This window comes from Typha latifolia, chromosome 4, assembly GCF_019914945.1.
Source record: "Typha latifolia isolate L0001 chromosome 4, TyphaL0001v2, whole genome shotgun sequence".
Classification (NCBI taxonomy): Eukaryota; Viridiplantae; Streptophyta; class Magnoliopsida; order Poales; family Typhaceae; genus Typha; species Typha latifolia.
Window position 1 is genome coordinate 12,095,383 of NC_133089.1, and position 12,393 is coordinate 12,107,775.

General features: G+C 34.0%; 2 protein-coding genes across 3 annotated transcripts; one reads left to right on the plus strand and one right to left on the minus strand.

Annotated features, from left to right (window-relative positions):
* Positions 1-605: 605 nt before the first annotated feature.
* Positions 606-4,395, minus strand: LOC140786728 (uncharacterized). Its single transcript, XM_073135353.1, has 3 exons — positions 3,844-4,395; positions 2,332-2,395; positions 606-1,426 (listed from the first exon to the last, which is right to left on the minus strand). Exons 1-3 carry the CDS (start codon positions 4,371-4,373, stop codon positions 950-952), a joined length of 1,071 nt encoding a protein of 356 aa, XP_072991454.1. The 5' UTR covers positions 4,374-4,395; the 3' UTR covers positions 606-949.
* A 1,312-nt stretch (positions 4,396-5,707) lies between these two features.
* LOC140787041 (23 kDa jasmonate-induced protein-like) lies at positions 5,708-7,546 on the plus strand. Of its 2 annotated transcripts, none has more exons than XM_073135788.1 (3): positions 5,708-5,831; positions 6,445-6,919; positions 7,057-7,546. In XM_073135788.1, the coding sequence occupies exons 2-3, from the start codon at positions 6,464-6,466 to the stop codon at positions 7,252-7,254; spliced, it is 654 nt and encodes a 217-aa protein (XP_072991889.1). In that variant the 5' UTR covers positions 5,708-5,831; positions 6,445-6,463; the 3' UTR covers positions 7,255-7,546. The 2 variants fall into 2 exon arrangements, with proteins under 2 accessions (XP_072991889.1, XP_072991890.1); XM_073135789.1 differs by having other exon boundaries at positions 5,809-6,178.
* The last annotated feature ends 4,847 nt before the right edge of the window (positions 7,547-12,393 follow it).

The window sequence follows — 12,393 nt, forward strand, 5'->3', positions numbered from 1 at the left end:
TACAGATTAAGTGACACCAATATAACTCCAAGATTTATGTCAGAATTTAGCCTAGCTATAAAGGATCAAATATAATTTTTCCATTTGTAAACTATAAAAAGAGATGATTTCATATCTCTTATCGTTTACATATATGATGAGTACATTACCCTTGTTGTTAAATCACAGTAGCTCATATATCTACCATCATTAACTTTAATGTCATTTATGCAAACAAAATTGTTACAAATTAGATTTGAAACGATTTGAATGTAAAAAAATTATGATATGTTTATAAAAAGAAGCGTCAGAAGTCACGGATCTAATGGCGTTAGTTTCACATGATCTCAATATCGAAGTGAAAAGATAAAATTAAAATAGTGGAAGAATGTTAGAACTGGAAAGGTTGATAATTATCTAACGGCAGTCGTCGAAGGGTGGCGGTCAGCCGAGGGTGGTGGGAGACAACCGTAAAGTAGGGTGGCTTGTGGAGGAATATGATGGATAAGATTTAGAGGTAGAATTAGGATTCTAAGTTAGATCTACTCTTAGAAAAATAAAGGGCTATGATTAATTTAGTTTTACTCCTAAATTATCTTACTCTTACTCTTATAATGGTCTAAGGCTAAAACATAATTATTTATTCTTTATTGGATGCTTCGATTAGACAAAAGAGCCCTCTATAGATAGAGGTCGCTGTACAATGAGTCATACTAGGAATAGTTCTAAAGGTTTACACGACTTAAATTAGGATTTACTTTAAATACTTACTTGACTTAACTAGACTTGTCTTAAGAGCTTATTTGACTTAATTTGACTTATCTTATGGGCTTACTTGATTTAACTAGACTTACCCTAAGGGTTTACATCATGATCAATTAATTAAAATACAGATAGACTCGATCTATCGAGCCCGATATCCTTATGATATGATTCGACCTGACTGAGTTTACATTAAAAACCTTACTAACTAAGGTTTTAGATGATTGTCTTCATATGCAATTTGACGTGCAAGAGAAACCCCATCAGGCATGGGTGCCACATAACATACGTGCCCATCCGTGCTGAATGTGTCATTCCCCCCAGAATTGATGAAAAAATCAAGCAACCGCCCAACAAATGCTCCAATGAGAAAGCTCCCTATTATGCTAGACATTGTCCCAGCCAAGAGCACAAACATAGCAGATGCCTCAATGCCTTCCAATGCTCCGCTAGTCAAGGCGGTAGTGACAACTCTCCCGACCAGTGCACCGCCGACGTACGATGCTACGTCCACCACTGCGTCACGAGTTGCAATTTGGAAGCTATGCTCGGCCGAGAAGACATCCCACACTAGCATGCCCGCTTTGTAGAGAAGGACGAGTTTGCCCACGCCTCGTATGACGGTTTTCGCGTCGTCCACTTCGATACTTCCTAGACCTGATACCTGGAGGATTCTATCATACACCTGCATGCATGCATTAACGTGAAAGATACTTGTCAGTTATCTATTAGTGCATATGAATATATTGCAACAGATTTAAAACATAGAAGAGATCAAAAGCGCCGTGAATAAGGGCGGTCAGGTTCCATGAGAGAGGGGCCTAAGGATTTACCTTAGAAAAAGTCCTTATCAAGTTGAGGGGAGCTGATCAGCCAGGCCCAGTTCACTAGAGGTTAGACGTGATCATCGGGCGAGCAGCCCTGGTTCGGGCCGGGCTAAAATATTCTAGCCTATTACCGTCCATTAGCTCATTAGATATTAGGCTTGGATTGAATATAGTGGGTCTAACATAATAGGTTAAATATAAAAAATACTATATCTTATTAGGCTGAGTTTAATGAGACATTTTAGTTATCTTTTATAGTAACATACTTATATATTGATATATAGTTTACTAAATATCTATTTTGAGACTAAGAAAATTATAAGAATATGCATGCATTATGCGTTGGGCTATAGATGAGAATAGTAGATCGAGCTTTCGGACCAGTAAAAACTTAGCCAATACTGCCCGCTACTATCTCACGCTCAGGTTGGGCCGAGCTTAAATCGGGCTCAGGTCAGGCTTAGCCTGATTACAACTGGGCTGGTTTGGGTGGGTCAGGCCTAATAATCATGTCTACTTAAGGTTGCTCAGTTACCTCAAATTTGAGCTAGAGGTGTTAAGAGCGTAAATAATCTAAAATCACCGTTCTAGACATGTAAGCTTAAGCTTTTTAAAGTAACATTATTGAGATAACAACTAACAACGGGTAAACTCAAATTATTTACCTCATTTTTAATGCATAGTGATGAAAATGAGGTGATCAACAAAAGTCGTACATCAAAAATTATGCAAGACATTAATCCTCAATCATATCACTCATTACCTTTAGCTTTTGTACATCTTCCAGCTCCTCAAACGCTCCTTTCAATCCCATCTCTACCTGGTAACTGGACAATTCGTGCACCATTCAAACATCATATTCATAATTTAATATTTGAAACCATGATAAGTATAGCACGTAATTCTAGCCTCTTAAACATTGAATAATTCGTTTGATACTTGTGAATCACTGTACTAAATGGTAAGAATAGCGTATTACTAATTTGTAGAAAATATATTTTACCTCTTATATTTAGTTCAAATCCAAAGTCTCTTGAACATTTATTTGTATCATGATCAGTTAACCTCCTTGTAATTGTAATATATGTGCAACCATTATTTCTTCCATCTAAAATTATCGGTGCAAATAATTGACTATTAAAACTGTGAAACTTTTCATCTATTATGCTTTTTTTGTTGGAATATTTGCAAATATCAAAACTAAGTGATTGAGATGAAGAAAAGCCAGAGAAAGAACAATTTTTTTTAACAAAACAATAGTTCTCTAATTAGTTGTTGTAAAATAAAAAGGGTACTTCTGAATTTTTATATTAAAATTTACGTCTGTCATATTACCACTTGTAATTAGTAAATTTGTGACAAAAGAAAAATCATATGAGTTGTAACTTGTTATCTGAATTGTATAAGAGTTTTCATTTGGACAGGTTTTCCCACAAAGCATTTTTCTCATAAGAGTGAAAAGGCAGTTGAGATTGCTTCAAGAATCACTAAGGCTGAGTTGCAACAACTAATTATTATCTTGCCTTGTGGTTGAGGTTCTTAAAAATATGTGTTTCATTACCAGAAATTTCAACATACCCTACCATTTAATTAAAGAAACAAAATATTAACAATAATAGGGGAAAAATTTTAAACTGATTTTTATGTAATTTTCTCAAGATAAATATATGATCATACAAAAATTAATAGTCATAAGATTAAATAAAAACTAATTGCAATAATTTAAATAAAGACTTCAATCAACATTAAAATTTCCAGCCTGTAATTAAATAGTTAAATGATTGCATTGATGATCTCAGTTGATATATTTATCAAACCAACTACGTAACTTTCCCATGGACCGATTTAAGAAATAATATTTAATATTTAATATTTAGACCCCACTCAAATGGATTGGATTGAAGGGAGAAAGAACACTTATAGCGATCAAGTGAGTTATTAGAGATGCACACTGATTAAAAATAAGTAAAGAGTAAAAAGAATAGGAAACAAATTAATTACAGTGGGCTGAGAAGAGAGGGTACCTCCCTCGCTCCACCACTGCAGGGAGGTACCCTAAATTTTGGTCAAACCACATTTGGTTGCAAATTGTATTTTCCCAAGCTAATTTTAATCTATGTGCTTTTTCTTGGTATAACAAAACTAAAGCATATGATAAAGTATTGAGAGAGAGAAATATGCAAATATCTAGCTAGGTTAGAGACAATGGTCCAATCTAACTTCAACATAACAAAACCAAGATGAAAACAGAAGATCTATGGACTGGAGTACGTACCTCTCCACTAGCTCATGAAACTCCATGCCGGTGCTCTTGACCCATGTAGAGTAATCGTGTGACAAGCTACTTTTATACATCTTAGTAAACTTCAACATAGCATCGCCGCACTTGGCTGCTTCGATTCCCAGACGTTTGATGTCGTCTTTGTTCCAAGTTGTTGACCTCACCTCATCCAGATCTTTAATAAGAGATTGGATGTGTTCATTGATCTTTCCTAAATATTTCAGTCGTACAAGGTAGTTTGGTACAGTTTGGAGTGCATTATTTACGCAGTAGACAATGTAAGAATTGATGTTATCAGCAATAGGAGCCTTAACTTTGTCATTCTGATACTTGCGTTTCACTTTGGAGCCAGCATCCAAGAGACCCAACACGGCTTCGTAGTTAGACCTACTATCCGCGAGGTAATTGACACGCTCGTTTTCGGACCCAAATTTGATGGAGTATATGGCATCCTCTTCTGTGCGGTAAATCATAAGAGCAAACTTGCGAAGCTGGCCATCGTTGAGAATAACAATTCTATCCATTTGAGTATGACAAGTGTGGATGTACAATGAGGAAGAGGAACATCGCATGGTTATTTATAAGCAGAGAATTATTATTTTCATATAATAATTCTCTGCTTATATTTGTGACATATAATAAGTCAAGTTAGGTATGTGATGGCTCGTAAACGTTCAACAATTATTATTTTCAAGCATAAATTTCTATATCAAAGCCAGTTTTTTTTTATATAATCTTCTATGAATTAGGTCGTTTAGGCTTAGTATGTTCAGAAATAAATGTCTATATTCACTGCCCATCGTTTTCACCCCCATTAATTCTCCTGCGTGGATAGTCCTTTCCATCTAATACTTGCAATTAATTGATTTCGCAAATTATGGTCGGTACATGGTAGCACCTATCAATAATTAAATAAGGAAGTATATCAGTATATCTGGTATCAAAATATTTTTTTTAACATATAATATTATTTATTAATTCTAGTAAGTGGGGTGGTCCTTCTCATCTACAAACGGTTTGTCCCCCATTACAAGTGGATGGTCCTCAATGGTCCTTTAGTCTACTACATACAATTATTTAATTTTATCAGAAAAATTTATATTTAACACCCGTTCTTTTAATTAATTTGTGACTTAAACATTATTCTTTTACTATTTAGAAATTCTGCACTATGTTTTAACAATTATGTGCATAAAATATCTTTGATTCGATTTACACTAGCACTAGCTAACACTTTCTTAATAAATGGCACAGAACTTGATGCCCGAAATAATTTTGTCGGAAATTTTTTTTACATAAATTAGTCCTTGCGATTAATTAATATCCCAAATAATGATCGACAGCAAGCGAAATAACAAGTGGATGATCCTGAACGGTCCTTTCTTCTACTACGTACAATTATTTAATTTTGTCAGAAAAATTTATATTTAACACCCTTCCTTTTAACTAATTTGTGATTTAAATATTGCTTTTTTACTATTTAGAAATTCTGCACTATGTTTTAACAATTATATGCATAAAATATCTTTGATTCTATTTACACTAGCACTAGCTAACACTTTCTTGACAGATGGCACAGAACTTGATGCCCAGAATAATTGTCGGGAAATTTTTTTACATAAACTAGTCATTGCGATTAATTAAAATCCCAAATAATGATCGACAGCAAGCGAAATAACAAGTAGATGATCTTGAACGGTCCTTTCTTCTACGACTTACAATTATTTAATTTTGTCAGAAAAATTTATATTTAACACCCTTCCTTTTAACTAATTTGTGATTTAAACATTGCTTTTTTACTATTTAGAAATTCTGCACTATGTTTTAACAATTATGTGCATAAAATATCTTTGATTCCATTCACACTAGCACTAGCTAACACTTTCTTGACAGATGGCACAGAACTTGATGCCCGAAATTTTCTATATATAGATGTGTTAGCAAAGCCATGCTTTTGAAAGATTGAGGAGAACTCTTGTGAGGTATTGTTTTATCTACTTAGAGCAATATTTGCTAGAGATCTCCTTCGATTTTCACCTATCACATCTCTTTGATTTTATTTTCACTTCTTTCTTTCTCCGTTTCGTCTTTTCGTTTTATATATATAGTCTTCCACCCTTTCTTCGACCATCATATATTTAATTATCCTACCATCGTTTCTTTATTCTTATTAGTTTTCATCATACAGTTTTACTTTGTAGTACAAAACTTGGGAGATCTTTGCTTCTCCTTCTCTCTGCAAAGCCCCTATGACGGAGATCTTTGCAATCTTCGCTCGCAAGGAAGTAATCTTATATAACTTTTACAAACATGCACTGCTTATGATGAGGTGCAATAACTATTAACCTTTTCATGGCCTTTAGATTACTATATATGCGTGCTTCTTTAATCTAATAATTAGAAACATATATTCTTGTGCAATATATATATATAAAATAAGATCATGCATCCAAGTGAACGAAGATCGGCAATACATTCGGGGCTAAATTATTCGGTTTCAAACGATTATATAAAGTTATATAATTTGTCAGCTTTAGCGATGTTATGTAACAATAATAACTTATAATCAACACTCATATTTATTTGCGTTTGTAGGAATTGATATATATAATCGATGGCATACAACGTATTTGGAACCCCTGTCACCACCAAAACATTGGAAAGAATGAGCGAGTATATGGGAAAGACGATAACACGCAAAGACAGGGCTAAAGTTGCTCTCGATATGAAAAATGCAGAGAGTAAGGATGTGAATGCTCGTCAATTCGTGGAGCAGCTAAAACAGAGGTATGGCAATGGAGTCGCCACACTATGCGTTATTTACAATGCCACTGGGGACCCTCTAACGTATATCACGAGCCATGATTATTTTGGCCACATTTGGTACTCCCCATACCCATACAAGATAGAGAATGGCCAGTGGGGTGCGTTTCTACACGGGAAAGTTGCCGGAGCAACATCTGGCTCAAATGCAGCTGTAGTGTACCGCGGGATGAACCAAGCAGGGAATCATTGTGACTGGATGCTAGCTTGGGACAACCCGTGGAATAGAATCATTTATTCATGCAAGGTAAGTACTATTCGTACTCATGAAGAGGCCAAATTCTAATATTTTATAACTATCAAGGCATGCAGTGCAATCAAGGGCCGAGTGAGCAAAACCATTTTTAGAACTAATGATCTATTAATTGTTCATGAATGTTGCAGGCATACACGGAGATCCGTGATCCTAACCACTTCGACAAAACAGTTTGGGGTGTAATCAGTGATAAGATGGAGAGATCTAGCATCCATTCTGAAGATGTATGGAATGGGTGTTGGTCAGGTGTGTCGATCGGTGATGACACCACCACCGTATATGAGGGGATAATGACGCTACAAGATGTTGCCAAATTTGCTCCCTAATACGAACCGGGTCGGGTCGAGTCACATCATCATGATATTGGACTCAATGGATCGAGTTTATTTATCTTTTATTTAAATCATGATGTAAGTTATTAAGACAAGTCTAATTAAGTCATGTGAGCCCTTAAAGCAAGTCTAATTAAGTCAAATAAGCCTATAAGGCAAGTCAAATTATGTCATGTAAGCTTTTAGGGCAAATCTTAGTTTGAGTTGTGTAAGCCGTATGGCTAGTTCTAGTAGGACTCATTGTACCCGACTAATATATATAGCAGGGATAGACTCTTTTGTTTAATCATCCAAGCATTGAGAAATTAGTCTGTCTAGTTAATTTATTATTATCTTATTTACCGTTTTATTGTAGCTGTCATATGGTCTATATCTTTATATTAGTAGATCTTAACTGTAGAACTCTTTCAAACTTTCAAGCTTTAGGCACCACCATATTTCACGAGCCACCTACCTTACGGCCATCCACCACCACCTTTAGTCATCCGCCACCCTCCGACGACTATCGCAATATTAGATAATTATCAATTTATCTAATTCTGATCTTCCTCTATTGTTTTATTTTTTTATCTTTTCACTTCGACCTCGGAATCATGTGAAACCAAAATCATTGGATTCGTAACTAATAAGGATACAAACCATAAAAATAGTATAATTTCCATACATTCTAGATCCTAGACCCATAACACACAAGTACCACGATCAAAACTTGGGTCTAATGCAAGTATTACACGAACATATGGGTTAAGTTAGTCGAGTCAAGTCAAGTTATTTTGTTAGACTTGCTTATTAATTTAAATTTCAAATAAAGTAGATACTCCACATGTGAATCCAATCCACTTGGACTTTACTCTTATAAATAAGAGTGGTCATGAGTTAATTATTATTATGGAATGATATTGAGTTTAGTTATTTTCTTTATCTCGCATTTATCTTTTATCGTATTCGTTAGATCATCACTATCTTTGTAGGAGTAGATCTTAACTGTAGAATCATTATTCCAAACCCTAGCCACCATCCTCCACCATGAGCCACTCTATTATATAGTCGTCTATCGCCGCTTTTAGTTGTCCGCCACCTTCCAACGATGTTCGCAATGTAAGAACCACTAAATGTGCTTTTATTAGTTATACTTCTAATAGCAAAACTTATTGTTTACCGGAGATGAATACAAATGTTGTGATTAAATCTAGAGATGCCGAATTCTTTGACGATAAAACCTTTAAAGAATCTAAATTTCTAGATATTTTAATAATCAAGGGAAATTTCTAGATCATGATTCTTTTGAAAATTGTTTTAAAGATTTAGAAATTAGAAAATCTAAAAGAATTAGAAAAGAAATGAATTTTAGTCGTGATTTTATAACTTATCTTTCCAAAGGCACTTCAAATTTTGTTTTAAATGAATTTTGTCTTTGTCTTAATATGGAGAGTGATCCTTCTAGCTTTGATGAAGCAATGAAATCAAGAATGCTAATTTTTGGAACAATTATGAAATGGAGTTCATTTTGTTTAATAATACTTAAGAATTTGGTAGACTTTCCTTTGAGATCTAAACTTATTGGATGTAAATGGATATTTAAGAGAAAACTTAAATCTGATCAATCCATTGACAAGTATAGGGCTAGATTGGTAGCGAAATGATTTAGACAATCCAAGGACATTGATTATTTTGATACCGATGCCTACGTAGCTAGGATATCTTTGATTAGAATCTTAATTTTATTGCCATTAATATATAATTTCAAAATCTATCAAATGAACGTGAAAATGATATTTTTGCATAGTTATTTGGATGAAGAAGATTATATAAATCAACGAGAAGGTTTCATTTTGCAAGGTCAAGAAAATAAAGTATGTAAATTGGTTAGATTATTATATGGTCCAAAACAAGCCCCTACGCAATGACATGAGAGGTTTGACAATGTTATCATTTCTAATGAATTCCGATCAAATGAGACAAACAAATGCATCTATTATAAGATGATTGATAATGATATTGTGACCATATGCTTATATATGGATGATATATTTATTTGTAGCAAGAGTGATTTATGCATTAAAATAAGTACAAATTTTTTATCATCACATTTTGATATGAAAGATTTGGATATTGCAACAACTATTCTTCGTATGTAAATACACAAAGATAGAAAGTCTCTTGTATTGTCACAAAGTCATTATATGAAAAAAATCTTTTAAAAGAAGTTTCTCAATTATATAATAAGATTTCAAGAGTTCCTTATAATTCAAGCTTGAAGCTTGATAAAAATCGATGTGTATCATAACTTGATTACTCAAGGGTTATTGAGAGTCTGATGTATGGAATGTATTGCACATGTCTAGACATTGCTTATGTGGTAGGCAAATTAAGTAGATGCACTAGTTATTCCTAATTTTAAGCATTGAAAATCAATATCCATTGTATTAGGATATTTGGAAGAAACTAAATCATTTGCACTATACCATAGAGGAAATACATATGTTATTGAAGGATATAGTGATGCAAACTAAAACTATGTCGATGATGATTTTAAATCTACAAGTGGGTGGATTTTTACTTTTGGTTGTATTTTTATTTGTTGGGGATCTAATAAACATACTCGTATAACTCATTCTATTATGGAGTCTGAGTTAGTGGCTTTATGTAACAACCTGTCCTAAAAAAAATTAAAAAAAAACATTGGGCACGACATGGCCGGCCGACGTGGCCCCAACTGCCATTGCCGCAGCCAACCAGCTCCCCACCGTTGCTGCCCGTTTTCGCCACCGCCTCTCGCCTCTCTCTGTCTATCTATCCCTCTCATTCTCTCTCTGTCTCTTTCTCTGTCTCTTAAGCTTCCCCATCTTGGTATGCCGAGGCCGATCACTTTAGACCACCGCCGTGCTACCGACGTCGGTCCCCTAGATGCCTTTCTCAAATTAGGTTATATTATATATTATGTGCATGCATGTTTTGGCCTCCAGCATGATTATATGACTTTATCTAGAGATGATTATAGTCGAGCATATTTTTATCATGCATGTGATTAGGTTGATTTTGGATATGAGTATGATGATGATAAAAAGAGATGATTAGAGATGACTATACTATTATAATTTTATGTACATGTTGATCTGTAGCATGAGTATGCATGTGACAATTACCATGGGTATACATGTGTTGACTAAATGGTTGGAGACTATATTATATTATTTTTCTCTTGATTCCTGTTCTACCTATATTCTTGTTATGCATTGATTTGTTATCGTACTTGATATATATATATGATCTGTTATTTAGAAGGACAGCATAAAATATAATTGATAGGATAGTTGATAGAAAGCGTGAGGATACCTGAATTAGCGTGAGGATTAGGACGCGCTTGGTGGATGATTGATCGCTCGACATAGTCGCAATTCTGTGGCCTTACGTCCGAGGTCGTTAGTCTATGTGCGTAGCAGATATTTGGATACATGCCATTTGCTAAGGCATATTAGACGATGATTTGTATAATACATGTCAAATTATAGTGTACTCGTGTATTAGTTGTTTAGTTGTATCTTGATGGTTTATCATAACCTGTGTGGGTCCTGCTAGATTTTGTAGTGGTCTAGTGTATATTATTGTGGACTTGGATATTTATATATTAATAGGTTTATTTAGTTGATAGTATAATTTATTTAGTGTTGAATTATGTGAGCATTGATATGTTAGCAGGTATTATTTAATGATGTCATGATTATATGTGCACAGGAGTGTATTTGTACGTGATGGGTCCCGCCCGACCTGTCGCGTGCCGTGTGGGCACGTGGGCATGCACATGCCTATGCCGAGTGGGGGCATTACACATTGAGAGTGAAAAACATAAGAAACAACTTCCGAGATAAGACTTATCACACGCTATTGATAATAATATGCTAAAAATAAAGCGTGAAAAAGACAATTGTAAACACAAAAGTTTTTATGTAGAAATACCCCAAGCAAGCAATTTGATGTGTAGGAAGGACTCCATCAGGCATGGGTGCCACATAACATGTATGCCCATCAGTGCTAAATATGTCATGACCCCAAGAATTGATGAAGAGATGAAACAAGAACCCCACAAATGCTCCTATAAGAAAACTCTGACGACTCTTTTTAGCAACGCGCTGGCGTACGATGCCACATCCACCACTGCATTGCGTGCTATCATTTGGAAGCATACGACACCACATCCACACTAGACTTCACATCTTGAGGACAAGATGGGGGAAGCATCGTGGGTTGTGATGGTTCATTGGCGTCCCTTGTTATCTTAATTTTTAGCTTTTGTTTAATTATGCATTGTATTTCATTGGCGTCCCTTGTTACACTGGTATGCCATAATTATTTTCCATATAGAGGATACTATAATATTAGATAAGCATTAGAAAGAATTTCACTATGCTAGATTTGAAGTTAGCTTTATTAAGGATGAGAATATTTTGTTAATGTTTGAAATCAACATATATTAAAACTTTATCTATTTATTTACAATTAAATATATAAGCATGGAGATAGTCTAAGATAAAATTTTGTTGATATGGTTTCAGATGATATCTTTTGTTTTTCAAATTGTAGATATATTTTTTCATCAATTATGGGTTGAAAAGAAATATTTTTCAATATTTTTGTAATATTTTCAATAAGAGCACTACAAAATATTATTTATTTTTACCTCATATTGCAAGAAGGTTTTTATGAGATCTCCGAGCATTTAATGTATGAAGATATTCTCAAAAGTTTTGCAAGGGTAATATTAGTATTTAAAAATAATATTGGGTAAAACACAAAAATATTATCAAATTTATTATCATAAAATATACTTATATAATAATAAATAGAAAATTATTTTTGTGCTTAAAGATTATTTTGGTAAGGGGCATATCACTTTTCTATACCTAGTCTATTTTAGTCATATTTTATATATTTATTTGTTTATAGTGAGATATTATACTTATTATTTTGTAAAGATATTCGTTGCTTTGAAAAGTGAAGAGGGTAAATTTGTAACTATATTTCTTGTTATTACTCATATTCCCTTATCACTGGTGGAAGTTGCAATCAAATTTTTTACATAAACTATTCACTTGGGCAGGTTTACGCAAGTTTTGTTTTATAACAACTACTTAG

Coding starts and splice junctions, on each gene's coding strand:
- LOC140786728 (XM_073135353.1), bottom strand. CDS start 4,373: ATGGATAGAATTGTTATTCTCAACGATGGCCAGCTTCGCAAGTTTGCT. Junction 2,396..3,843: donor TTTCATGAGCTAGTGGAGAG/GTACGTACTCCA, acceptor CGAATTGTCCAG/TTACCAGGTAGAGATGGGAT. Junction 1,427..2,331: donor AAGATGTACAAAAGCTAAAG/GTAATGAGTGAT, acceptor GCATGCATGCAG/GTGTATGATAGAATCCTCCA.
- LOC140787041 (XM_073135788.1), top strand. CDS start 6,464: ATGGCATACAACGTATTTGGAACCCCTGTCACCACCAAAACATTGGAA. Junction 6,920..7,056: donor GAATCATTTATTCATGCAAG/GTAAGTACTATT, acceptor TGAATGTTGCAG/GCATACACGGAGATCCGTGA.